The sequence below is a fragment of the Felis catus genome, chromosome F2, assembly GCF_018350175.1.
Source record: "Felis catus isolate Fca126 chromosome F2, F.catus_Fca126_mat1.0, whole genome shotgun sequence".
In the NCBI taxonomy this organism is placed as follows: Eukaryota; Metazoa; Chordata; class Mammalia; order Carnivora; family Felidae; genus Felis; species Felis catus.
This window is the reverse complement of record NC_058385.1, coordinates 78,832,580-78,860,144: the sequence shown is the minus strand read 5'-3', so window position 1 is coordinate 78,860,144 and position 27,565 is coordinate 78,832,580. Positions and strand designations below refer to the sequence as shown.

General features: G+C 51.0%; 1 protein-coding gene across 5 annotated transcripts in view; it reads left to right on the top strand.

The window, feature by feature from the left end:
* COL22A1 (collagen type XXII alpha 1 chain) overlaps positions 1-27,565 on the top strand; it is a 260,776-nt gene that overhangs the window by 91,983 nt on the left and 141,228 nt on the right. For all 5 annotated transcript variants that reach the window (XM_023248206.2, XM_023248207.2, XM_019823180.3 and 2 more), the window contains exons 13-18: positions 8,586-8,639; positions 9,644-9,688; positions 10,901-10,954; positions 12,870-12,914; positions 21,992-22,045; positions 24,809-24,853. In XM_023248206.2, the coding sequence (XP_023103974.2) occupies positions 8,586-8,639; positions 9,644-9,688; positions 10,901-10,954; positions 12,870-12,914; positions 21,992-22,045; positions 24,809-24,853 (297 nt within the window). The remainder of the gene's footprint in view (positions 1-8,585; positions 8,640-9,643; positions 9,689-10,900; positions 10,955-12,869; positions 12,915-21,991; positions 22,046-24,808; positions 24,854-27,565) is intronic.

The window sequence follows — 27,565 nt, the reverse complement described above, 5'->3', positions numbered from 1 at the left end:
GAGCCATGCACAGTCCAATGGCCAACGTGTGGGGACTTTATCTGGAATGGCATAGTGACTTCGTCTCAAAGAAAGTGCCGTGTGTGGAAAGAATCCTAACCGCTTTTATTGAGCTCTTGGTGTGTGCCAGGCTGTTGAGTTTGAGTCTCAGCCTCGTGCAGCCTCTTAGGGAGTCTGGGGCATATGCCCAAAGTCACAGAGTGACCCGCTGTTATCCATGGCACTGGCCACTGCCAGTTTTCCACCCTTCTCCGAAAGCAGTGCTGGTATCTGGGAATCCTTGACCCTCAACAACTGTGTCCCTTGTGGGAATTGGCTTATTTCATGTAATGACTGCATTGTGGAGCTTCTGAGCCATAAAATGTAAATTATACGTGCGTGTTTGTATGTGTGAAGCTCCTAAGATATATTTATGCCATTGCCTCTAGCTCTGGGTTCCTTTCTCTTTGCTCACGGCTGGCTTAATCAGCAGCCCCATCTCCTATTGTTAGCCTCTGCATTAATGTGCATTATTCATGGTTATCGAGTTGGATAACTGTGGTTGAAGGCCTTCTATTTTTATAATAATTAAAGGGTTTAGGGGAAAATAAGTTTAGCTGCTTCTCTGCCCTCACGTAGCCTTGTGGGTTGGGGGCAAAAGACTGAGAGAAAAATGGTGCCACAGCCCCTGTCCGTGGTGCTGAAGGACACGCTGGGGAAGTTTGAGTTCACGGGATCTCACAGCCCCAGGCAGAGCTGGAATAGGAAAGTCTGCACCTTTCCCCAGCTCTGTCTGACACTCAGGCACTTGCCAAGTCTAATGGGCCAGTCACAGGACCAAGGGCTTAGTATAGGAGGTGGGGAGCACTTGTGAGGAGGACAAATGCTGGGCTGCAGGACCGTTGGATGGGGCAGGAGACAGGGGCGGCTAAAGACGTTGACCCTGGACACAGCCTGGCGGCTTCAGACCCTGCTTGGCCACTTGGCAGCTGTGTAACATTGTGCAGTTCCTCAACCCCTTAGCCCTTACTTTCTTCCTGTATAAATTGGTGACTGATACTACCTGTCTTAGAGAGTTGCTCATAAGGACAAAATGACCCAATGAAAATAAAGACTTATATTTGTAAAAAAAAAAAAGTGCTCATAAATATTAAGTATAATTACCATTACACCAGCATAGTGTTACATTTTTTATACGCCAGATGATGTCTTCAGCATCCCGGCCATCGGTGAGGTCTTATCCCCAGGGGTGGCTGGCAGTTGTGAAATGTCCGGGCTCCCGCTGTCTCCTGAGGATGGCCTCACTGTAAGTCTGTCGGCCTCCCAAAGCCTGGAGAGTGTTATTGGAAATTTGTGTTCCAGATGGGGTGTGTTGTGGTATGGGGTGTCCTTTCCTTTCCTCCGTTCATATAGGATAATTTGTAGAGCCTCTAAGAATCTAACAGCACCTGGTATCTGTGAGTACCGTGGTCTGCCAGGACTCGTGGACATGCTACTTAGCTTGGAGGTAAATACTGCTGCCCTCGTTTTACAAGTGTATTCACCGTGTGACCAGGAACCATGTGAGTTTCTCTCTCCGTGTGGCCGAGCCAGGAGCTGTGCTCCTGTTTTCTGGCCCCACAGCTGGCATTTATCAGTGCTGAGCAGTGTTTCTCAGACTTGCCAGCATCTGAATCACCAGGAGTGTTTATTAAACCAGTGTTCTGGGCCCCACACCCAGAGCGTCTGGTTCCGTGGACTGGGAGCCGGGCAGAGAATCTGTCTTTCTAGCAAGGCCCAGGCGATGCTGATGCTGCTGGCCCAGGAGCCGCTCGTTGAGGGTCACTGCCCAGGGGACTCCTCAGACCCCACCTACAGGACCTATGGTCTCTTACCAGGTGAACCAAGAGTAATACTAACATGCTTGTCTAGCAATGAGGCGATCTCTTTGTCAACATTTGGAAAAAAGTCTGATAGTTAACCAAAAGAACAGGGGAAGTATCTTCTCTATCTTTTCTCTGTATTTTTCCCAGTGAGTAACCACATAATTCCTGGACCTCTGGTTTGACAGCAGGTGTGGGCGGATGACTCCTGCCCCTTGTTACCCTCCTGGGGGCTCCCAGTGAGACCACAGAGGCAGTGTGTGGGGGCGGGGGGTGGGCAGAGAGGTCCACGGAGACATGGCTTCAAGGTCCTGCCCTCTTCCCTGAGCCCTGATTATCTCCTGTAACGGGTTTCACGTACATCATCTATTGTCATCCTCTTAATCTGAGTGACTTCCTTTTTACAGGTGAAGAATGGGAGTTTGGGTAGTTTACCCAAAATAATAATTTCTGATGCTTGTCTGAGTTTCCCTACATTTAAAGCCTTTCCCCATTGTCTCCAGGCATCTAACCCACCACCTTGGGCCAGAGGTAACAGTCCTTCTCGTGTTACCTTTTGCGCAGGTGAAGGAGCTGCAACCCGGGAGGGGAAGTTGCTCATTCCACTCAGCTAACGGACGGCAGAGGCTCCTTGCCAGTTCATACCCTTCTCCTCTGGTCTAGTCCTGTTGCTTTCCCTTCTGTCTTGATCTTCATTTCTCTCTTTTCTTTCCTTCCTTCCTTCCTTCCCTTCATTTCCCTCCTTTTGTTATACTTTACCATGGATCCTTAGCTACACATATCCCCTTTAAAACATTCCCTGCACCTGACTTGACCAATTCCTGGAGCATCTCCGTTCTTCTCCTTTTTTGACCCTCCCCACAGGTTTAAGAATGTGTTTCTCATTCTCAGGAGAGTGCAAACAACTGTCATTTTAATTACGTCCACACCCCTTTTTCCATCTGAGAGCAGTGTGGGTCTCTATCCTACAAATGATGAAGTGGGGCTCAGAGACAGTGAGTGGGTTTCATGACGGGATCGGGCAGGCGACCCAGGGCTGTAACTTGCCCTTTGCAAAGACGCTGCCGTCAGCTGATGGGGAGTCCACCTGGGGGATTTTGGAAGGTGTGTTATAGGGCATGGTGGTGTTCTGGGAAGCCAAGCTTAGGGGACACAAAAACATGCAATAGTTGAGGCAGGTTGACAATTTTCATAAGAGCAGAAACCCATCTGATAAATGCCTGGATCTCATGAGGATTTACAAGTGGAAATTTCTCAGAATCTGTTTTGCAGTGCTGGCATGGTTATCCTTATCTTTTAATAAGATTGAAAAGAGATGCTATCCTCTTGGACAAAGAAAACATTCGCCTCTAAAGAGGCATCCAGACAGTTTCTTTGATGACAAAACAAGGGTGGCCCTCCCATCATGGAGAAGTGGCTGGTTTCATGATACCAATCGCCTAAAACCAATTTGCCAAGCTGCCCATGTCCTTGGGATGCACAAATCCTGTACCTAGATTTGTGATCCCTATTTATACACGAAGACTGAGTATCAGAGCATTTCACAAACTAGACCATGACCATCTGTACTAAGTGATGGAGGGTTTGAAACCACAGTTTTCTGGCTCTGGTTTTCCACACCTGCTGTCCTCTGCGCCCCTGGGGGTTTTCTTACCCACAAGCCTAACTTTAAAGTAGGAGGGCCTCCCTACTGTCTCCCTTACAAGCCCACAGAGCTTAGGAAGGGATTGAAGCACACAGCACTGGTGGGGTCCTGTGCCAAGCAGGCAGTGTTGACAGGGAGATGCTGATGCCCTGACACCCCTACTCATGGAGCTCCTGTCTAGTGGGTGAGACAGATTCACCCAGAGCCATCTACTGGGCATCTGTTGGAAGGCACCACCAGGGCTGGAATGTGACAACTGGGCAGAGGGAAAGTTCCAGAACTCTGTGGCGTTCTCTCTGGCATTGTCTCTGGTCTCCTCCCTGGCTCCCTTTATTAGATGGTCCTGGGAGCTCCAATGCCCTACTACCCTCCTCCCCTTTATTCCTGAGGCAGGAGCCAACCCAGACACCCCTTCCCCTGCCTTCAGCTACAGAAGCCAGAAGACAGACTGGCCTTTCAAGGACCCACCATCTTAACTGGGTAACCAGCACCTGGGGTGAGCTCTGCAATGGCTCCCACAATAGGCCTGATTCTGGAGGGAAGCGCCGTTGAAGGCAGGTCCTTAAAGGAAGTCCTTACTCTTCTCTGACATTCCCCCTTTTGGGAAATCTTGCATTTAGTCCTAGAGTTGTAGAAAAGCAGAGTTAAGTGGGTAGGGGTCCCTGCCATCTGCAAATGCACATGCCATGCACTCAGTTTGGTGCAGGATGGGACAGGGGATAAAACATGGGTCTTGGAGATGAGGCAGCTGGGGAGCTAAGCCTGCTGCCCTATGCCTGACCACCAGCCTCCTGGCTTCATGCGGAGCGCCAGCCTCCGGTCAGCCAGTTGAAGGAGCTCTGATGCTTTCCCAGGGAGTAAGGGTTGGCTGAGGCCGTGGGGGAGGAACTAGGTCCTTGGAGAAGGGGAGCAAGGCTGGGCGCCCAGGCACTGCTGCCTCAGCCTGCCCACCCCGGCCATGCCAGCCGCTAGGCGGACTCAGGCAAGCGTGGGCCCTCTGTGCCCATGTGTTCCACGTAAAGTGAGGAGAAAGACACTCGTGAACATGCCCTGAACCAGTGTGTGCAAACGCTGCTCAGGGGCAGAGTCTGGAGCCCAAAGATGGGCTTCCGTGTACAGATGCTGTAACTTCGGACAAACGATAGAATCCCCGTGCTTCCATTTCATAAACTGTGAAATCAAGATTGTAGTCGCGTCTCTTTTGTAGAAGCGTCCCGGGAGGAGTCGGAGGCATTGCTGAAAGGGAAGTGCTCCGTGCTTGGCATGTGGTGAATCCTCATCGGGGCCTGTCGGCCAGTAGCAGCCTCTTCAGCGTCGCTTATTGTTATGTTATGTTGGTATTAACATCGCTGTGATGTTCCCGGTGGTTCTGCCACTCTCAGTGCTAACGGAGGGGTGCTAACGGATGTTCGGTCCGCGCTCGGGATCTCAGAAACCACTTCCGCCTGTCCCGGGTGCCTCCTTCACGTCTGGACCATTGAGTTCCAAAATAGGGACTCATCCGCGAGGCAGGGCCTCATCCCCATTGTGCGGACGTGTAAATGGTGGCTGAGAGATCGCCTGTCGTGGCAGCCTCTGCTCGTAAGGAAGCTGCGGGCAGTTCGACCCCAGAAAGTGTGCCCGCCGACTCAAACTTGTTCCGAGGGAGCAGCGGCCACAGAAAACCCTGGGTCCCTAATACTGAATGACCTTTCATCATGTGAAGCATCCGTAGACTGCTCACCTGCCCCCTGTATCCGACCAAGGACAGCCACGTGCACCTGAAGACCAATGAGGAAGTCTCCTCCCTCCCCAAACCACACCTAAGTATGATGCTGGCCAACTGGAGACCGTCTCGACTTTCCTCCTCCTACTCTGTGAACAATTCTCCTTTCTAGCCCTTCGGAAGCCTTGCCAGTGGCAGCCTGGATTCTTTAACGCAAGGGTGTGAAGGCCTTGGTTCTGCCCGTGATGAGGCACAGTGAAGTGTACGTGCATCTCCCCGTGTGCCCTGAGCCACCCCAGCCCCCCACATGCCCTGTGGCCAGGTCGAGTGGGCAAGGACACTGGAGAACCACCATCAGCAAGCATAGTCAAGTCTTCAAGGAAGCCTGCTGTAAAGGAACCTGTTTAACTGGGTTTAACTCTGTATTTCTGTATTTCACAAACCCATTTGGCCGAAGAACCCCCTACCTTCCCACACCCCCCCTCACAATTTAATTACAAATCAAACTGGTGTCACCCAGAACAACTTTGGAAATGTTACAGGGAGCACCATGGAGACATTCAACACTTACAAAAACTTTGTGGTGGCTGTGATTGTTCCCATTTTACAGAAAGTGAAACTGAGACCACCAGGTACTAAGCTGTTTTCCCCAAGTGTCCCTCCTTCCTCTAAGCAAGGTTGGCGGGAGCTGGCATTCAGCCTACTATGTCCTTGATGCTCCATCCCCCGGGCTGCCTTGCCTGGAGACATCCCTCCTCTGGAAGCTTCCACCCACGCCAACAAATCCCTTCAGTCTCCAGGACGGGACCCTCCTGGTCTGAGCGTAAGAACCAAGCACTTACTAGCAAATGAGTGTGTTGTGTGGGCACAGGTGCCCTGTCTCCACCATTAACTTGCTCTGCGAGGACGGGAGGACACACCTTGTGTGATGTGGCACACACATGGCACACGGTTGACGGCATCATTTCCCTGCTGCAAGTGTGCCTGAGGCGGTGTGGTTCCATGTAACCCTCAGCGATCGTGGGCAGGAGCTGCGATGACTGCGTACCGCCCGCAGCCCAGTGATGCTCCCACAGCTGAGTGTGCACTTTCTTCCCCAGCCCTCGCTCACCTTGCGGTGGTCCTGCTGCTGGCCTCCTCGTCCACCAGATGACAGGCCAGTGGCACATGGCCCTCCAGAGTGGCTGGCGTGAGGTCACACAGCTAGAAAGGTGCAGAGCTGGGACACAGACTCACGTCTGTCTGACTCCAGGGCCCCAGTTGTCTGTCTGTGTGTTTCTGTTTTCAGTGTCACACTGGCTCAGAAGGGATGTTGAGTCCGTGGAAGGCACTTCATAGAAATTTTAGAAATTTGGTATGTGTGTGCATGTTTGCAGACACACATTTGCACACACACAATTTATAGGTGAACCTGGAAATGCACAATGTCTGATGCACCTTTGAGAAGCAGGACCTGCCTCGCGGGGTCATTGGCAGTCTGCATAAGACCGTAGAGGTAGAGAACACAGTGCAGCACGGTGTTTGCTAAATATTTCTAATAGGTTCATCAGTTCGCATGTTTGTTGAATGTCCAATAACCTCATTTCACAAATGGGAGTGTCTGGAAAACGGCATTGACTTACTCAGTGTCCCACAGAAAATTGACGGAGGGAGGGAGCCGGGCTGGAGATCTTGGCAGAATCCTTTGACTTGAATCAAACGGTGTCCGAGCTGGATGGGAGCTCAGAGATCCCGGAATCGCTGTTTTTAAATGCCCCCCACCATGCACTCCCCAGGATGGGTGTGGGAGTTGAGCAGCCTGGCCCATGTCCCCCCTTCTTCCTCACAGCTGCCCCATGAGTGTGCCTGTCATGGGCTTCTGCATGTGGTCCATTAGAATGGAGTGTGACCCAGCAATTGCACTACTAGGTACTTATGCAGAGGTTACAAAAATGCTGATTTGAAGGGGCACGTGCACCCCAATGTCTAGAGCAGCACTATCAACAATATCCAAATTATGGAAAAAGCCCAAATATTCATCAACTGACGAATATATAAAGCAGATGTGGTATATATGCCACATATACACTCCACATACACACTCCACATATACACTCCATATACACACTCCATATATACACTCCACATATACACTCCATATACACACTCCACGTATACACTCCATATACACACTCCATATACACACTCCATATATACACTCCACATACACACTCCACATATACACACTCCATATATACACTCCACATATACACTCCATATACACACTCCATATATACACTCCACGTATACACTCCATATACACACTCCACATATACACTCCATATACACACTCCACATATACACTCCATATACACACTCCATATACACACTCCATATATACACTCCACATATACACTCCATATATACATTCCACATATACACTTCACATATATACTCCATATACACACTCCACATACGCACTCCACATACGCACTCCATATATACATTCCACATATACACTTCACATATACACTCCATATACACACTCCATATATACAATGAAGTACTACTCATCAATCAGAAAGAATGAAATCTTGCCATTTACAACAACGTGGATGGAACTAGAGGGTATTATGCTACACAAAATAAGTCAGAGAAAGGCAAGTATCATATGATTTCACTCGTGGAGTTTAAGAAACCCAACAGATGAACATAGGTAAAGGGAAGAGAAATAAGATAAAATCAGAGAGGGAGACAAACCATAAGAGACTCTTAAATACAGAGAACAAACTGAGGGTTGCTGCAGAGAGGTGGGTGGGGGTTGGGCTAAAGGGGGGATGGGCATTAAGGAGGGCACTTGTTGGGATGAACACTGGGTGTTAAGAGATGAATTACTGGGTTCTACTTCTGAAACCATTATCATACTATATGTTAACTAACTAGAACTTAAATTTTAAAAAAAGAACGGAGTGTGCCCCAGCTTAAGAAATCCTTCTAGATACCTGTTCTAGCCCAGTGGTGCTCAGCCAAGGGCGATTTTGCCCCTCGGGGACCTTTGGCAGTAACTGGAGACATTTGATTTTCAGCACTGGGGAGTGCTGCTGGTGTGTAGGGGTGATGCTGGGCATCCCGCAATGCCTGGGGCAGCCCCCTGACAAAGGAGCATCCGGCCGGATATCGATCGGGTCCAGGTTGAGGACACTGTGCTTTGGGTGGGTGACTCTGAGCCTGGAGCGAGGAGGGGCCACACTATGATCGGGGAGGGGCGTGGGGCTGTCAGGTGCGTATGGACCCCTGGGGGTCTTGTTAAAGCACGGACCCCATCTGATGCAGTAGGTCTCCGCTGAAGCCCTAGAATCTGCATTTCCTGTGCTCTTTATCCTGCACTGACTACTGCTCTCTTTCTCTGTCCCAGGGTTCCCTGGGCCTGCCCGGTCCCCCTGGGAGAGACGGCAGCAAAGGCATGCGGGTATGTCTGTTCCCACCCCTCCCCACAGTCAGCCGCCTGCTCGGAGCTCATGTCCTTGAGGGCGGTGGCCTCTGCCAGGGCCAAGCCTGAGCTGGGGCTCATTCATACCGGGATCTTCCCAGGTCCCTGTGGGTCAGCCTAATCACTTCAGTGACACCGGGCACCGCCTGTGTGTCCTTGGAAGCCATTTTTAGCTGACAAGCTACTCTGCACGGAGGTCTTGTCTTTGTGCCCAGACCTGCAACCAGGTCCAGGTCCAAAGTGGGGGATTCGCTCATATTTCCGGTTCGAGGAGCAGCTGAGAATACACCCCGTCCCCTGCACATGCCCCAACCCCCCAGCCTCCCTCTTGTCAGCTCCCAGACTCCCCCTCCGCATCCCCTGCCTCTGAGTTGACACAACCCCCAGAAACCCAGATGAAAAGTGATCTCTACTCGGTCGGGCCAGTCTGCTCCGGGGAAAAGGGATCGTCCTCACCAGGAACCCAAAGAGAGACGGGTTCTGTGTTCCACCTCCTCATGCTCCGTTTGTGATTTCCAGCACGTGTGAGCAGGTCTCGGAGTGGGAGCCTTGACTGTGAGCCCCTCCTCTGTCTGTGGCCTTTAGCACTCTGGGACAGGAGGTCTGGGATGGAGACCGGGAGAGAAAGAGGGGTCCCGTGCTCTGCAGGACCCCTCCGGCTCCCCTCCTGGTGGCCAGTCTCCTCCATGCAGATGGGGATTCCTTGTCACTATGCTTTCTCCACCATTGTGTCTGCATGTAGTTCCCTTGACCTCCAGCAGCAGGAGCAAGGGGGTTGGGATGTGCCGCGTGGGGTAAAGACCAACTCCCTTGTTCATGGCGAGTCTCCCAGGGCAGCCTGGGTCTCCTTGCATGGATGGCCACCTTGTGTCTGTGATGGGGTTTGAATTCCAGACACGGATGCCCCTGAGATTTTGGGCTTCCCTGGCCTGCCTGGACCTGTGTCCCAGTGGGTTGTGACTGACCCTGTTTTGTGTGTGCAGGGGGAGCCGGGAGAGCCGGGGCTTCCTGGAGAGGTGGGAATGCGGGTAAGTGTCACTCTCGGCTCTGTTCCTCTGATGTTTCCAGCGGATAATTTTTTTTTGAGACAGAGAGAGAGAGAGGGTGCAAGGGAGCGAGGGGCAGAGAGGGAGGGATGCAGAGGGAGAGAGAATCCCACAAGGGGCAGAGAAAGAGAGGGTGAGAGAGAGAGAGAAGCGGGGTTCGTGCTCACCTGATGCAGGGCTCGAACTCAAGAACCACCAGATCATGACCTGAGCCAAAGTCAGATGCTTAACTTCCTGAGCCACCCAGGCGCCCCTCCAGTCGATAAATCTTGATGCAAAACCAATTGTTTTCGTGCAGAATAGATCCACAAAGGCTTCCTGTATAACAGCACGCACGCTTGTGTGTGCATATCCTCACATCTATGATTTTTCTTAAATTCTTACAAAAAGTGAAGCATACCACTATCTCCTGTTTATCTTTTTTCATTTAACAACAGATTAGAGATCTCTTTCCACACCTGTTCTCTCAGTCAGTGCACCTCATTCCATGACGTGGGTGCATCATAATTTACATAACCTTTTCCCTATGATGACCCTACGTGTTGTTTCTAATTTCACTGGTCGTTCACCAAAATCAATATGGTAATAAATGCATGTGTGTGTGTGGGTGTGTGTGTGTGCATGCTTCTCCTTACATACTGTATTTTATTTCAATAGGATAGATCACAAAAGTTGGCAAGCCTTTGCCTAAAGAAATGCACATTTTAATTTTAATAGATTTTTTAATAGATATTTCCAAATTCGTTGCCTAAAATCCATAGCAGTTCGAGGTCCAGGCCGCAGAGGAGCCTCAGGGCTCTGCCGACTTCTGTTTCGGCTTTGTCAGGACTCGCCCGGGCTCTGCAGGCCCCACGGCAGAGTGTGAATGACGAGCGACAGGAATCAGGCAGGTCGCTCCGAAGCTGGGCACAGATCCGGGCCAGACGGTGGGGAGGCCGTGGGACGCAGGGCAAGTGGAAATGGAAATGGTTCATTATAGCTCGGAGGCCACACTCCAGCTGTTCCTCGGCGTTGAGCAGACAAGGGAGTGAGTCCTGGCAGAATCCTGCTCCACCAGGCAAGGGAGGTGCGGCACGAACTCTAAGTAGAAGGGGGCAGCGTGCGGTAGGTGAGGAGCAGGGGTCTCTGGGTCTTGCCTCTGTTCCTGCCTCTCCTTCCCCTTCCCACACCTTTCTTGGGAACCCTCTTCTGCAGGGATTCCAAGGACCACCTGGACCCCCCGGGCCTCCTGGACACGTTGGAGCTCCTGTAAGTAAAGGCTTGTCTCTGGAAGGGTTTCTGTTTTCTTCTCCAGGGATTGGGACCCAGACCCCTGGCGAATCCCCCTCCAGAGTCTGTACACAGAGGACCAGCTGCCTTGGCACGTGTCAATGGCAGTGAGGTGCTGGTGTCTCTTCTTACCAGAAATGCTGAAACATTATGGCCCTTAGGAACCTCCTGGAGGTCGTTTAAATGCACGCTTCTAGGACACCATTCCCAGACAGTGGCACGGCAGCTTTGGGGGAAGCCCGGGAATCTGCATTTTTACCCAGCAACCCAGGTGTTTCTGACACCCGAGCTAAAGAAGCTTTTTTTCCCCAGCTGGTCCAGTCCGCCACTCCAGAAGGGGTGTGGAGTCTGTCAATTCCCTGCCCCTAGAACAATGCTAGACCCACAATAAATGTTCAGTAGCCACGTGCCCCTTGAAACAAGCGATGAGCAGATAGACGTGATGGATAAGGAGCAAAGTGGCTTCGTGGATGTCTCATCATATTCTTGGTTCTCAGTAAGAGATTTGAGACTCTCTCCAAATAAAAGAAGCAACGTTAAAGGACATTTTCAAGCATGGCAGCCGGCATTGCCTTGGGAGACTTTTAACACCTCTGATCTCTGTGTGACGGGCCAAGGCATTGGGATGGAATTAAAATGGCACAGATGTCCAGCTGCCGCCAGAGGCCTGGGCGGGCCATGGAGCCTCTGCCCTCTGGGATAGCGGCCTGTGGTTCTGGCCCTGTGCCTCTTCTCCAGGGACAAAGGTGTAGGTGTTATTCCTAGAATAGGTAATAGGGCCTGGGAAACCTTTAGCATCTTCTCTGCAGAATGTCCAAGGATCCTTTCTCCAGGAAATGAGAGGAGAGACTGGGGACCAGAGGGGGTTCCCATAGTAATGCATCCACGCCTCTCCAGTGGGGCTGTGCACTGAGCTGTGGGCCTGGCCCTCGAGCCTTCCCAGGAGAAGCTTTCATCAGCTGGTGCTGGTGGCCCTGGCATCTCCCTCCGGACCCGGCACATGGGAGAAGAGCAGACGCTCCGTATCATTCTCAGCTCCTGCTTTTTTAGTGTGGGCAGTAGCCTGCCAGCAGAACTTCTACAAGATTCTGGCGCTAACCAAGTGATTGATGCAGTCACTCACTGACTCATGTATTCATTCAGCAGGTGCTTATGAATATCAAGTGGCAGGCATGTTCTAGACTGTGTGGGGGTGCAGTATTGAAGGAAAGAAGGCACCGCCCTCTGGGGGCTCACATTCTCCTTGGGGGAGTCAGAGGAGGTGTCACATGGGACTTAGTGCTGGGAGAAGAGGAAAGCCTGGTGAAGGGGATAGAGGGTACTGTGGGCGGAGCAAGGGGTAGCGGTTGCGTTTAGATCCTGTGGTCAGAGAAGCCCACGCCTTGGCTGATGCTTCCCTCAACTCTGCTCGCAGAGTGGAGGGCATTCTTAGCATAGGATCTGGTGTCGCTTCTCAGGAAGGTGGAGTGGACGCGACAGGGCGGGGGCCCTCTCCCCAGAGGAGGTGGAGGAATGTGGCTTTAAGGCACCCAGGTTTCATGACCTGGATTTCATGTTCACGATGGGATCATAGGTTCTGGGTGGCAGGGGAGACTGACTTCAGAGCCACAAACCTGCCATTGGCCGGGCCAGCTCAGGGGCCAGGTATATTCAAGCCTAGTCTGGAGGACCTGGAGAACCCCAGCCAGAAAACCGGCCCCAAAAGTTCACCTCGCACCCTGGTGGGGACCTAGGTGCCCAGGCCTGATGGGGGGAGCACGGGATGCTGTACAGAGAGAGTTCTGGGAGACGGGATCTTCACCGCCTTCCCAGGCAGGGTATCTGTGGGCCCCCAGACCTTCAGAACAGAGCAGCTGGGCTGAGCCGTGTTTCTGATCTACCCCTCTTCTCACAGGGTCTCCAAGGAGAACGAGGTGAAAAGGGAGCCCGAGGAGAAAAGGTATTTATGTTTGCCTCAACCCATCACCACAGCTTTCCATAGAAAGAGGAGGAGGGTGCCTGGGACTGCCCACGCTGTGCTTGCTTGTGAGTGCACGCGTGTGTGTGTGCACATGGGTGCCTGTGCGTGTGTGTGTGCACATGTGGCAGGGAAAGGCTGGTGCAGATGGGGCATTAATTTCCCACCCTAAATGTCAGTTCTGGGCCAGGAGGGCGTGGGCTCGGTACCTGCAGGGACTATAGTCCAGCACACAGACAGAATTTGGCTTCCGGGCCAGGAGGGTTTGAGAGAGCCCGGCCTGGGACTCAGAAAGTTCTGGTTGCTGCCGTGGGCTCACATCTCACTTGGCAAAGTTACATAACCTCTGTGCTTCTCCATTACCCTGATTCTCAAACCAGAGGAAGGGTGCGCGGTGACCGCCGTGGTGTCGGGGACCCCCATTTAGTCTCTCTCACCAGGGGTTGGGAACGGACCCAAGCTGAGGCTCCACCCCCACCGTGGCCGGCACCCTGGAGTGGGGCTGAGGGCCGCTGTGCCTTCATTCTGTGCACTAGGTTACCACAAGGGGACCCTTGGGCCAGAACTTTCCACTTGTGCTCTTGTTCAGCTGGGTGGAAACAGGACTGCAAACCCACCCCCCCACCCCCGGCTTCAACCTGCCCATAAGGCATTGGGAGCCTCTGCCCAGGCCCATCCCTCAGATCGAGAGCTGGAACTCGGCCCTCCCATGCTGAGTCAGGTTCCAGATGCTTTTTCAGAGTCTACCGCGTTCTGTCCTCAGCAGTACATGTTCCTCTAGTTTTATAAGACATTTTGAAATTATTTTAATTCTGTATCAGTATATTTGGAAAATTGTAAAAAAAAAAAAAACCAAAAAACAAACAAACAAAAAAAACGAACAAACGACATAGCCCCTAGTCCTGCTATCCAGGTACAACTATGGGCAATGCTTTGGCCCATTTTCTGTAGGACATGTTCCTATAGATCTGATTTCTTTTTGCAGAGACGCACATAATATATTCGATTTTGCAACCCGTCCTGTCTGTTGTCCCTACATGCAGTATTTTTGCCCAGGCTGCTGTAGGGTTTTTATGACTCATTTTAAATGGCTGCATACCATTTCATTGCATGAATACACCATGATTTATGTGCCTGTCCCCCTAGTATTGATCATTTAGGGTTGTTTCCAGTTTTTCGTGGTTAAAAATAATGCTTGGGTGAATATTTTTAAACCGATAGCTATATTTAGTCATTTAGTTTTCAAATGTAGGGTTATTTCTTTAGGCTGCTGTCCTGGAAATGAGATTACCAGTCAAAGAAAATGAACCTGTTTGTGGCTCTGGAAACACATGGCCACGTAGCTTTTCCAAGAGGTTCTTTAGAGTAAAGGGAGACAGGAGCTAGCATGGTACCCCACCTGAGGCTCCAAAGCATGATTTCTGTGTGCATATTAAATTTTAGGCATTATATGGGGCGCCTGGGTGGCTTGGTCGGTTGAGCGTCCGACTTCGGCTCAGGTCATGGTCTCACGGTCCGTGAGTTCGAGCCCCGCGTCGGGCTCTGTGCTGACAGCTCAGAGCCTGGAGCCTGTTTCAGATTCTGTTGTCTCCCTCTCTCTCTGCCCCTCCCCTGTTCATGCTCTGTCTCTCTCTGTCTCAAAACTAAATAAATATTAAAAAAAAATTTTTTTAATTTTAGGCATTATAACTTAAAAAGTGACGTGTGACGTCTCTTACCCCATGCTCATCGGGATTTGTGTCTCTTGGTTCTTTTGAGAGTTTTAACACGGTCCCACATATTTGTCTACCAGAAGAGCTCCTTTCTGTGGCTCTCTGCTCCCTTGTTTACCTCTTGGGGACCTGAAAGATGGCATTTGGAATAACTGGAGATTCAGGCATAGGGTGGCATGGCTTGAGAGGCAGCTCAGAGTCTGCTTTGAAGCCCCTGCCTGACAGCAGGCAGGATTTGGGAAACGAAGCCTGTAATAGGGCTGGGCCATAGAACAGCGAGAGGGAAGCCCAGGCTTCCAAAGTACACAGTGAGCTCAACGTTGATTCTGGATGAAAGCCCAGACCTGCAGAGTTCCACCCTGGCTGTCACCTGAGGGAACTGTCAGGGACCCAGGCCTGTGCCCTGGCATGGGGTTCAAAACAGGCCTCCGCTTGCAGTGTCCCTCAAGCTCCTACTGGGGCCTTTCCACTTCAGCGCCCCTGGGGCCCCTATAGTCATTTGTACCAAATCCACGTGTCTTTCCCACATGCACGTGTAGACCTCTCACAAACTGGGCACAGTGCTCAGGCTGCCTTCATCTCTGGGTCCTTGCTCCCTGGGGGCACCCTCGACCCAAAGCACATGACCAGTCCTCATCCGCTGACACGTTGGTGTGGCACTGGGCACCCGAAAGGAGCTGATGCCGAAACCAGGATTGATCTCCGATTACAGAAGGCCTTCACTAACAGGTGGATGAACTTGGACTCTTTTGGAGAATGCATAGGATGGGTTCGGAAGGTGCATTCTAGCACTCGGGCTTAGATGATGTCACAGGAGTGGATGGTGAACAGGACGCTGCGTGGACCATGTCACCTTAGTTAGGAAATGCCATGGACAGAAGGCACGGGGCGCCCAGAGCAGGAACACAGCGCCATCCGAAAGATGCTCCTCCAAGCTTCCTGGTTGTAGCAGCTCCCGCTGAACCACTGAGTTTGGGTTTCCCGGGGTTCCAGTGAAGACTGCAGGACAGAACTCACAAGCCTCGTGAGAGCCAGCTCTGTCACTCATGGGCTGGGACAGCCACTTGATGTACCAGAGCCTCAGTTTGCTCATCTGCAGAGCGCAAATACTGATGTCTTCCCTGAAGCTGGCTGGAAGGTTGGATACGTGTTCAGCACATAACGGACACTTCCACAAGTATTTCCTTTCCCCACCTGTGCTTTAGAGGAAATTCAGTCTGTACACACGCAGGAGTTTGTTCTTTCCAAAAGTCTGCTTTGAAGTAACAGCTTCTTCCTGCACAGCATGGGGCTGCTTTTCCAGCAAGCTTTGAGAGTCTAGGTTAAGGCTTTTTTGTCCAGCCAAGAAATGGTGCATTTCTTTACATTTTTTTTAACGTTTATTTATTTTTGAGACAGAGAGAGACAGAACATGAACGGGGGAGGGTCAGAGAGAGAGGGAGACACAGAATCGGAAGCAGGCTCCAGGCTCTGAGCCGTCAGCCCAGAGCCCGACGCGGGGCTCGAACTCACGGACCGCGAGATCGTGACCTGGCTGAAGTCGGACGCTTAACCGACTGAGCCACCCAGGCGCCCCAAGAAATGGTGCATTTCTATCAAAATCCTGAATTATCAGATCTGGAAAGGACCAGAAAGAAGCCTGGAGATCTCTCTTTATTTACAAATGGGGAACTGAGCCCAGAGGCCATGATTTCCTGATGCCACGTGGCCCGTTATAAAGAGAGAGTGCTTAGGAGCTCCTCAATTCCAACGTGGGCTTTCCCCTCCACGGCACACCAGGCCTGAAGTGGTACCAGGAACGTAGGACAAGTGATGTTCCCCTGAACTCTCTCTGCAGATTGGCCATAGCCCAGCCCCCTGCAGGTTTCTAACAGGGCAGCTCAGGAAGTAGAGGGCCACCTCCAGATGACGTTCAGGAGAGGCATCAGCCAGTGTCCCTGTTGGCCTCGGTCTCTCCGGGCTGCACCAGGTGGCTCATCGTGGCATAGAGGAAGTCCTGCACCATTTTGGAGCCCGCCTGCCTGTGTTTGAACCCCAGCTCTGAGCCCTGCAGACCGTGTTACCTTTGGAGAGTTATTTAACGTCTGAGCCTCAGAGTCCCTCATCGCTGAGGGTGACTGTGTTACATGAGGGCCACCAGGAGGATCAACGGAGTTAAGATTTATAAAATGGGTAGAAGAGTGCTGGGAAATATGTGCCATGTGTAAAGGGCAGGGACACAGAAAGAGAGGGACAGAGACTGAGACAGAGAGAGACAGGAAAAGATAGAGAGAGGGGGGAGCCCGAGCCTGGGCTATGCAAGCTCAGCTTCGGGTATGTTTCCAGCTTCCTTGCTAACTTTCTGGGCAGCTCTGAGGAGAGCTGGCCCCTTCTCTGCACCTTCATCTTCCCAGATGTCAAGAAGCCTGGACTGCATCATCCCGTAGGCTCCTTTCCAGGTCTTGTATCCGATGGGTACTTAAAACAGTTTATTTTCTCGCGAACCTCTCTGATTTCTTACCTCAGCAAGAAGGAACTTTCCATCTCCCTTTGAGACAGGCCCATCAGTTGCCTGGCCTTGCGCAGCTCGGAGCCAGGCCGCGGAGAGCCACTGCCCGTCCATTACCGAGGCCACCTTCAGACAGCAACACAGTGGGCGCTCTGTGTAAGGCGAGGGACTGCCCTTTCTTGAAGCCTCTTCCAGAAGCCGTGGAGGCTCTGAAGGTGTGAGGGCATCCTGGCAACTGAGGGGCAGTAGAGCCTGAGTGGACTGTCCAGGGACTACTGAGCTTGGGACAGCTGGCAGATTGCAAGGGGACTCTGGTCACTAAGGAGCCAGAAGGTGGATACGGTGTTCTGTCTGGAAAACCGGGCTGCCAGGACAGCTTTGGGTGGATGTGACACTCACACTCCCGAGGCCCAAGGGGAAATGACCTCGTTTGGGGATACGGGAGCCAGGGCATGGCACCCAAGGAAACTGGTAAGGGCACCAGCTTTGGAATCAGAAAAAAAAAATGATTCTCAGACTGGCTCTGCCCATACTGGCTCTGGGAACTCACACAGGCTTCTAACCCCACGTCCTGATCTAGCAGTACCTGCCTCGGATGGTGGCTCTGAGGGCCTGGCTGAGCGAGTGAAGGCAAGTGCAGGATGTGGCCCCTGGTTGGGGCTCCCTACATGTTAACAGAATGGGAGTTTTGAAGGGCCGAAAGCCATGATCCTCCCTGGTGACACCGGCCGCCACCTCTGCCTTAGAGAAGCCCCTCAATCCTCCTCGTTCTGGGGGGGGGGCAGGAAGAATTGCCCACTGGGTCTCACTGTGACAGGTGTTTGGCAAACATCCCTGACATGCTGGGTGCACAGAGGCATGTTCCCTCTTTCACTGGGTGAGGGTCTACATGGCACGTGCCCAGCAGACACATGGCCCACGCCCCTCCCACACTGACCTGCACACCAACACCCAGACCTGAGATTTATCAAGGGCAAGGGTGGCTTCCCGCTTTAATGGGGCACGTGCTCCCCCTGGTGTCAGAGATCCAGAACCGCAGTGGGAGGGCTTGGCATGGAGAGGGGCCCTCGGAGCTTTGCAGGCAGGAGTGATTCCTCCTTTGAGTCGTTCGACCCAGGATGACGCACTTAGCCTCATAGGACTGAAGGGCTGTCAGACCCAACAGAGCCAGCCTCGGCCCCCGGTGTCCGGAAGGTGCTCGGGATGAGGACGGGTTCCCTTGCACCTGCGTGCACACACACGTCCCTGTCGGTTAAGGACTATGAGTGTCGGAAGAGGTCTTAGGGTTCTGGGAATACAGCCGCCTTTCTTCTGTCCTCGCTTTTCGTTATTTCAACCCAGCTGGGAAACTGAGTCTCAGAGCAGGGTAGACTCTGCAGGCGGCAGCCCACGTTGGTGGAAAACAGCATTAGAACTCAGGTCCCTGACCTCCAGCTTCGGTCCCCTGTTCACATCACAGCCCTTGCTGTCCCGTGAACTTGACTCTGCTGGCCCCTTGTCTCTGGTTGATTTTTCTCTCCTTCCCCACCCTACGTAGCCACTCTGCTCTGCTTAACTAGCTTCTAACGTTGCACCTTCCACATGCCACACATTGTTCTATGCATTTTGCAGATATTGATTGGCTCACCCAATTCTCACCAGAGCCTTAAGAGGTAGCTGCTGTATTTATAAATGGGAGATAGAGTCAGAGATGCCAAGTGACTGGTCCAAGGTCACACAGCTTGGGATGTGGGAGAGCCAGGCTTCGAGTCTGAGTTTTGGGGTTGACTGCGGCTCCCTGTACCTCTGCACACACACCCCCCCCTCACCACCACCACCGGGCCCTAGCTGCCGCTGTCTGCCAGGAACCAAGCAGGTGGGCAGCTGTCCAAACCCTGTCCTCTGTTGTGCTGATGCGGTCAGTACAGTGGTGACAAGTCGAACAAAACCATACAACGGCAAAATAAAGCGAAGTCTTAGACTTTACATGGGACATGCCCTTTCTAGTTCTGCCTCCGGCCCCGTTCTTCCCTTTTGCTTCCCGTCGCATGCCTCAGCTGGGCTTCTGTAGGCACTTCGGTTAGAGACCCTGCTCCGTGGACAGCTGTCTTCTGTCTGTCGGTGTCTGGGCTCTCCCTCAGCTTCTCTCTCCCCTCGTCCACTCTGGCCTGGTCATTTTCCTCTTCCCGCATCCCCCTGCTGGTGAACACAAACATCTGTCGGCACTCCGGCTGTGTCCCACCTGGCCCTGCTCTCCACGTGCTGGCTGGGGACAGGCAGCTGGTGCTGGAGCTCACCTGTGGCTTTCCCGAGTTGCTGCTGGGAGAAATCTTGCTTCTGGGCCTCACTGATCTTGATGTGCAGGTGCAAGGGAGTAAGAAATGGGGCTTGAGCAACAGGCAGAGCCCTCTGCTTTGTGATAGACCTTGTGAAATTGTACTCAGTTGACACGGTTTTTTTGTTTTGCTGAACCCTGGGGAAGTGCCACATTCAGGGGTGACATTTAGTAGGCTGGCCCTGTCTAAGGAAGAGAGCTCTGGGCTGGCCATCAGGAGACCTTGTCTTCAGGCCTGCCACTGTCACACAGGTTCTGTGTGACCCTGGACTAGATATACCCCTAAGGTCAGTTTTCTCACCTATAAAGGGAAGGCACTGGATTCCATGGGTTCTGAGACCTTATCAGTTCAGTGGGAGAGACCAGAATGATCCCCCAGTGTCCTCTGCTCAGGCCCCAGGGGCAGTAGAAATAGAGGGGGAAGGGTCCAGAGACCCAGGCTCTGTTGTCAATGCAAGCACATCCTGCCGGGGTTGAGTGGCTTTCCATCTGGGCCCCCGTTTCCTCATCGACGGTCTGCCCTCGGACCTGCCAACCTCATGGCAGGTGGAGGACGAGAACGTTGGTAACTAATGTGGAATTAGTTGGCAGAGAGAAAAATCCTCTCTGTTCGCCCAGAGCTCATGTAACGAAGAGACGTTTTTAGAGAATGAATGTGTAATCATGCTTGAAAATGGAAAGGTGTACATCATTGTTCTAGAACTTTTGAAATCATTTCTGAAGGGCAGAGAACACATATGCCTAAGTTTACTTAGATGCAGGAGAGAAACTACAAAGCAAGCTGCAGAGCTGGGGAGGTGCTGGAATGATCCCCGGGCTCCGCTCCGGGGCTGTGGGCAGCAAAGAACCTGGGGCAACTATCAGTGCCTCACTGGGGCCCTGGCTTAGGGGTGCTGAGTTGGGTGGCTCCTCCCCTGACCTCTGCTTCAGTGGGCCCGTGGGAAGCGTCAGTGTTTGCCCCCAGACTAACAGAGAAAACAGGTACCCAGCAATGGCCAGAGGGAATGGAAGCATTCAGACCAAGAAGAAAAGCTGATGCCTCCCCCCTGTCGGGTCCACCTGACCCTGTGGTTCCTGGCTGTGAGCTGCAGGGAGGTGACTCGTTCCCTGCAGGCAGGCCAATAGGACCAGTGTGGCAAAAACAAGCAGAAGACCAAGACTCTTCAATCATTCAGAGAAAAGCGACATCCTGAAAGATACACCAACCTTTAAAATAGAAAACAAAAAGGCAAAGAAAGAACAACTTCGTAGATCAGTTATAGAGAAATACAGTCAAAAGAACTTTCACGTGTAGCCTTCTGGTCACTCAATAAATGTCAGTGGGGGCCACACCGCGTCTCCGGGCTGGGCAGTGGGGGGTACCCTCATGGGAAGGGTGAACACACCTCAGGCCTCACGTGAGCGAGAAGGATGGTGACACAGGTAATAGATGCAAATCGAATTAATGGCAAAATGAGGGACACAGTGAGACAGGCTGGGGAAGGATGGGTGTCTAATTTGAATTAAAAGGCCAAAGAGATGACTTTGAAGTGAGCCCTGAAGGGTGCCGAGGAGCCAGCAGAGGGAACAGTAAGCACAGCCTGTGGAAATGAGAGAAGCCGCCATATTGGGGAGACTCTGAGAAGGAAGCCATGGTGGCTGGGGTGGCACTTAGTAGAATGTTCATATTAGCATGGACCCCCTTCCCCCCCCCCCCCCCGTCATCAGCTGAGTTCTCAGCGGGGAGAAGACACAGCTGGGGACATTAGACAAGGAGTTATCCCATGAGAGGAACGCACCAACATCTGTGGACTTTGGCTCAAGTGAACCGTGCTGGGCTGGGAGAAAGATGGCGGCATCTGCTCACCACCTGTCACAAGCACGTGTTTTGGATAGGTTATCTCATCCCTTAGTCATAGGTGTCTTCCCAGGAAGGGGTTAGCATCATCCCCGTGACACATGGTCAACAGAAACAACCTCAGAGGCGAAGTGACTTGCCTGAGATTATACAGCTAAGAAAGACAAGTCCAGCTTTGAACGCAAGCAGGTGGGCGGGCGTTGGATGGATGCGTGAATGATCGCTTACTGTTAGCCAGCAATTCACTTTTAACTCCAGGCCCTGGGGACGTAGTGGATGTTCATGCATATCCACTGGATGAATGAATGGAGAAAGACATGCTCAGTTTTATGAACTGCATCACAAACCCCACAAGTCTGTTACTTGCACCCTAGGAGATGAAGAGACTGTGTGGTTCCAAGAGGCTACATGGCCTTCCCTTGGTCACAGATTTGGGAAATGCAAAGCAAAGAATAGGGATCTGGTTTCTCTGACTTTTGACTTACGCACTTTGACCCCCGATGCACATATATTGTAGCCTGGTGTGTGTGTGTGTGTGTGTGTGTGTGTGTGTGTGTGTGTGTGTGTGTGTCTTGTATCCAAAGATGCTGGGTTGAGAGTAAAGATTAGAAGAGTAAGACGCTAAAAACCTTTGCATTCCCTGATCATGGCCCTGACCCCAGAGATGTACATTGGTTCTCCATGTCTTCATTTTCCTTCCTTTTCCAGGGGGAGCGAGGCCTGGATGGATTCCCTGGGAAGCGTGGGGAGACGGGAGAGCAGGTAAGCAGGCATTGGCTCTGGTGGCCTAGGCTTTGTCGGAGGACAGGATCAACTGGGGCCAGATAGAAAGCTCTGTGGGGCCTGATTGCCTTGGGCTGTGGCTCAGCTGGAGGCTCCAGGAGGCCCAGTGACCAGACTCCAGCTTATGGTCATACAGTCCTCCTCCAACACCAGGGTATTGGGATCCCTGAGAACACACCCATTTCAATACGTTCTAACCTCGTTGATCCATGTGACGATTGCAGTAAAGGCCATGGACGACGTGCATGTGATGTGTTCATTGGTGTCTCTTCTGTGAGAGTAAAAGATTACAAACAACACGGAAGCTTCTCAGTAAGGAACTAGTCGAACAAATCAGGGGGTTATAGTTGAGCTATAACCATATAGTTACAGAGGAATAATATGAAGCCATGGAAATTAATGAAACTCCTAACATGCTGATAGGGACGTTCCATAGATACTTGGTTAAGTGGAAAGTACAGGCAAGTGTAGATTGGTGTGGGAAATTGCATTGAGGACTTATGCAGATGTGCACTCTCTCTGAAACCTACTTTTTTTGTTCATGGCCTCCGGAAGAGGCCCCTCACTGACTTGTGGAAGGGAATGGAAGGGAATTCTCATGCACGCAAAATTTCAACCATGGGAGGAATGTGTTGTCCAAAAAGTAACTAAATTTAATTATTTAAATGGTTAAAGCTGTAAATAAAACCTAAAATTCTACATCTGCTTGAAGACAATTGGGAAAATACGTATTTGTATACCATAACACATTATCAGTCCATTAATATGTTCATATTACTAGCTTAGAGATAAAATAACATAAATTAACTAAATTTGATATACAAATCCTTGCCATGTATTAATTTCAATATACCATATTGATATAAATTAAATCTATGGATAATCTCAGCACCCCCAAATAACATCTTGGTTTTATATGTATTGTCACTTAACAAATTGGAACAGTACCTTTTTTTTAATTTAATTTTTTATTTTTAAAAATTTACATCCAAATTAGCATATAGTGAAACAATGATTTCAGGAGTAGATTCCTTAGTGCCTGTTACCCATTTAGCCCATCCCCACTCCCAACCCCTCCAGTAACCCTCAGTTTGTTCTCCATATTTATGAGCATCTTATGTTTTGTCCCCCTCCCTGTTTTTATATTTGTTTCCCTTCCCTTATGTTCATCTGTTTTGTCTCTTAAAGTCCTCATATGAGTGAAGTCATATGATTTTTGTCTTTCTGTGACTAATTTCACTTAACATAATACTCTCCAGTTCCAATCTTGCAAATGGCAAGATTTCATTCTTTTTGATTGCCGAGTAATACTCCATTGTATATATATACCACATTTTCTTTATCCATCAATACCTTTTTATGTCTTGCCCCTTCCTTTCACATTATGTCATAAACATGTAGCCATTTTCTTAAATATTCACCAGGGACAGGACTCTAGTGACCACTTAGTATTCTATGGTATGAATGTGCTATCATTTATTCATTTTTGTTGCTTAAAAATATTTATCGCATGCCGCCCCTGTGCCAGGGCTGACTCTTTTTTTTTTTTTTAATGTTTATTTATTTTTGAGAGAGAGGCAGAGCACAAGCAGGGGAGGGGCAGAGAGAGAGAGGGAGATACAGAATAGGAAGCAGGCTCCAGGTTCTGAGCTGTCAGCACAGAGCCTGACGCGGGGCTCGAACTCAACGAACCGTGAGGTCATGACCTGAGCCGAAGTCAGATGCTCAACCGACTGAGCCACCCAGGCGCCCCAGGGCTGACTCTTAACACTAGAAATACGCACCTGCTGATGGCCCAGAAGGAAAACACCCTTCTTGCAGGGGAAAGGCGACCAAATAATGAACAGCAAGTCGGAAGATACTGATGGTGTGGAGGCAGCGGTGAGGGACAGTGAGCCTCACGGAGGGGGTCCTCCTATGAGGGGACGCTTGGTCTGTTCTCATCTTTGGTGTTCATAGGAAAAAAAGGAAGCGAGAGAGCTCACATATACATCTTTGAGCACATCTCTAATTATGCCTTGAGAATGAGCTCCTATGAAAGTCCCTTGTCCACGGGGATGAACACTGGTTGTCCATCTGCCTTCCAGATTCTTCCTCCTCTTAGGAGGAGACTCACAGGAGGGCCCCCGGGGTGGGGTGGCTCAGGGCCCCTCCTCACTCCGCTCCGGCGGGAGCTTTACCTCCTCTGCTCTGCACTGGGACCCTCTTAGAAGACTTCCTGGTGGGAACCCTGGGAAGGAGGAGGGCAGTCTGTAGCATCTCCCGCCCTGGCCGTCCAGGGCCTTGGTTTTCCCTGCTGCACTGGCTGATCCTAGCCCAGAGTCCAGGCAGCCCTTTCCCTCCGCCCTCGGCCCTGGAGACCTAACTGGTCCTCAGCATCTTCTGAAGAGTCCATGATGCCCCACAGATCGTGGATGCCTGCTTCCGCCTCTCATTGGGAATTTCTCCAATGTGTCCTCATATCCTTCAGGAAACTGTCCTTGCCTCTCAGAATGGGTGTTCCACACACTGAAGTACGGCTAAGTCCAGAGGGGACCACACGGAATGTGACATTTGGCAGGGGGGGGGGCGGTGAGGTGGGGGTGGTCACTGAGAAGGAATTTTCCAGCAGGAAGTCCCATCCAGGAAGTCTGATCTGTGATTTCTGGGGGGAAAATGCAGATGAGAGCTTTGGGGCTGCAAGGCCCTGACCTCCTCCTTCCTGGCTTACTGCTGGTGACAGTCCTCCTTTCTTTCCTCCAGGGAAGACCTGGCCCTCCTGGCGTGGCAGGGCCCCAGGGAGAGAAGGTAAGCCGGGCCTGGGGAGAGACAGGCTCTGGGCTCTGGGCAGGTGGGCACGGTCATGGCCACCTGAACAAATCAGGGCCCAGGCTGGAGTTCTGGGAACCAAGTGTAGACAGAGGTGATGAGCTGGGCCTCAGGAATTCAGCTCACAAGAAATTTCTGGTTATTTTATTTAAATTTTGTTTTCCTACTTTGAGGAATAAAAATCCATTAAAAAAATCCCTGTTATATAATACCCAGACATTATTAAAATATTTTGCTACTTAAATTGCTTTTGGGGCTAAGGCAGGCTGTGAATTAATACCAAACAAAATCTGACAGATTCTTCCTCTTCTTCTTCCATTTTTCCTTCTCTCCTCTCTGCAACATTTTAAAAAATGTGGTGTTTTTTTTTCTTACCAGAATAATAATTCTGAAAATGTACTAGATCTTTCATAAATAAAATAAAGATCGCATCTCATCATACTGGCCATGTCCTTTAGAACATTCAACAAGGCCTCACTCAGTAAATTTGCTGCTTAGAATTTCCGTATCTCAGTGGGGAAAAAAATGCATGTAAAAAGTCTTGGCAGATTGTGAAATGCTGTGAAAATGTACATGAAGACAATAGCTTTCCTAAGCATGCAGGGTGGCAGGGAAAATTAAGAAGGGGTGGTGTATTCTGGGTTATGATAAGAGGAAAAGAGCATGAGTTCCAGATTCTTCCATAAGCCCTTAGGAAGGGCATCCAGCATCAGGTTTGAGAATAGCTGGGGAGAGTGGGAGGGGGAGGAAGGGGTGGGGGTGGGGGGGAATCCAGGTAAACTAAGGTGGATTCAGGCCAAGAAGATCACATCTATTCAGGGTCACACCGTGGAGCTCAGGCGAAGGTCACTGCCTGGTTCGCACGAGTCCCAGCAAATGCAGAGAGAGGCTGCTGTGACTCTTCATGGAAGCAGACAGGGTTTGTATTATAAATAAATAAACAGATCTACAGGCTGAAGAAGCCTCACCTTAGGAATGGCGGCTGGAGAACGTTGATGTCTTCCAAACTTGCTCACTTGGGCTTCAGTTCTAATGGAGTTAAGTTATTCTCTCTCCCAAGTATTTTTAGAGTTGAGATTTATATTGTTATATTATCCTGGCGTCAGGATTTTAATATATTCTCGCAGTTCCTTGACAGGGGATTCTAAATTCTAAAATAAGTCATTTATTTCAAGTCACTAAGAGGGAATGATCCTTGAGGTTTTGGTCTAGGTGACTCCTGCTACTGTGTCTGTGTGTGTGTGTGTGTGTGTGTGTGTGTGTGTGTGTGTGAGAGAGAGAGAGAGAGAGAGAGAGAGAGAGAGAGAGAGAGAGAGAAATTATCAGCCTTCCACCTCATTTATAGATGGTTTTGGTTTTTGGCCCCTGCAGTTTGGGAAGCAGCTTAGTTATCACTTATTATGATGAATACAGCAGAAGGTCTAAGACAAGGTGACGGGTCATGGCAGTATTTGGGTCATTCACTGGAATAACCAGGAAACCAGTGATGCTCAGGTGATAGGATGCCTCACAACTCATTCTAAGAGAACATCATCTAGACAAATCTTAGATGTTTTATTATTTTTTTTTCAACTTTTTTTTTTTTTATTTTTGGGACAGAGAGAGACAGAGCATGAACGGGGGAGGGGCAGAGAGAGAGGGAGACACAGAATCGGAAACAGGCTCCAGGCTCTGAGCCATCAGCCCAGAGCCTGACGCGGGGCTCAAACTCACGGACCGCGAGATCGTGACGTGGCTGAAGTCGGACGCTTAACCGACTGCGCCACCCAGGCGCCCCTGATGTTTTATTATTTGAGAAAGCCATCAGAACCACAAAGCTGGTCTTTGATACGTCCTGACTCTACAGATGAGAGAATAGAGGCCCAGAAAATTAGGGTGTCTTGTTTCAGACCCCACAGTGGCCTTGGACCAAGGCGCACAGGACTCCCTGCCCACACAGTGATGGGCCGCAGATCTCATTGGCCGGGACGCGCTCCTTGTGCCGTGTTAAGAGTCCTCCTTGACTGATCCTATGCTTGTGTTGGTTGTCTATTGCTGCATAACAATCTTCCTGAACCTTGGAAGTGTAGACCAGCCGTCAGGTGGTCTCACATCATCTCCGAGGGCCAGGATCTAAGGCAGCATGTCCTGGTCCAAGGTCTTTCGTGAGGTTGTGGCCAGGCCTCCAGCCAGGGTGTGGTTAGCTGAAGAATCTGCTTCCAAGCTCACACACATGGTCTTCGTCAGGGCCTCAGTTCCTTGATGGCTGTTGGCCACAGGCTCTGCTTCTGCATTACACGGCCTCTCTGTAGAGCTGCTCACAAAAGGGGCAACTGCTTCCCTGGAGCGGGTGGTGAGTGACCTGAGGTCGGGGTGATGTGGGTCCACATGGAGGCCACCATCATTGTTGTAACTTTATCTCAGAGGCTGCACGATGTCTCTTCTGCTGTGCGCTGCTGGTCATGTGGCCTAGCACTGGCACTGTGTGGGAGGTCACTGTACAAGGTGGGGAACACCAGGAGGCGGGGCCTTCTGGGGGCCATCTGGGGGGCTGACTACCACAATGGCTAAAATGACCATTGCAAAAAGGCATCACCTATGTAATAATGCAAAGAAATGATTCACGGACAAACTGTTAGTCTGTTCTATTACTTACTAGCTTTTTGACCTTGAACAAGTTCCTAAGCATCCCCATCCCTAAGATGGGGAAGA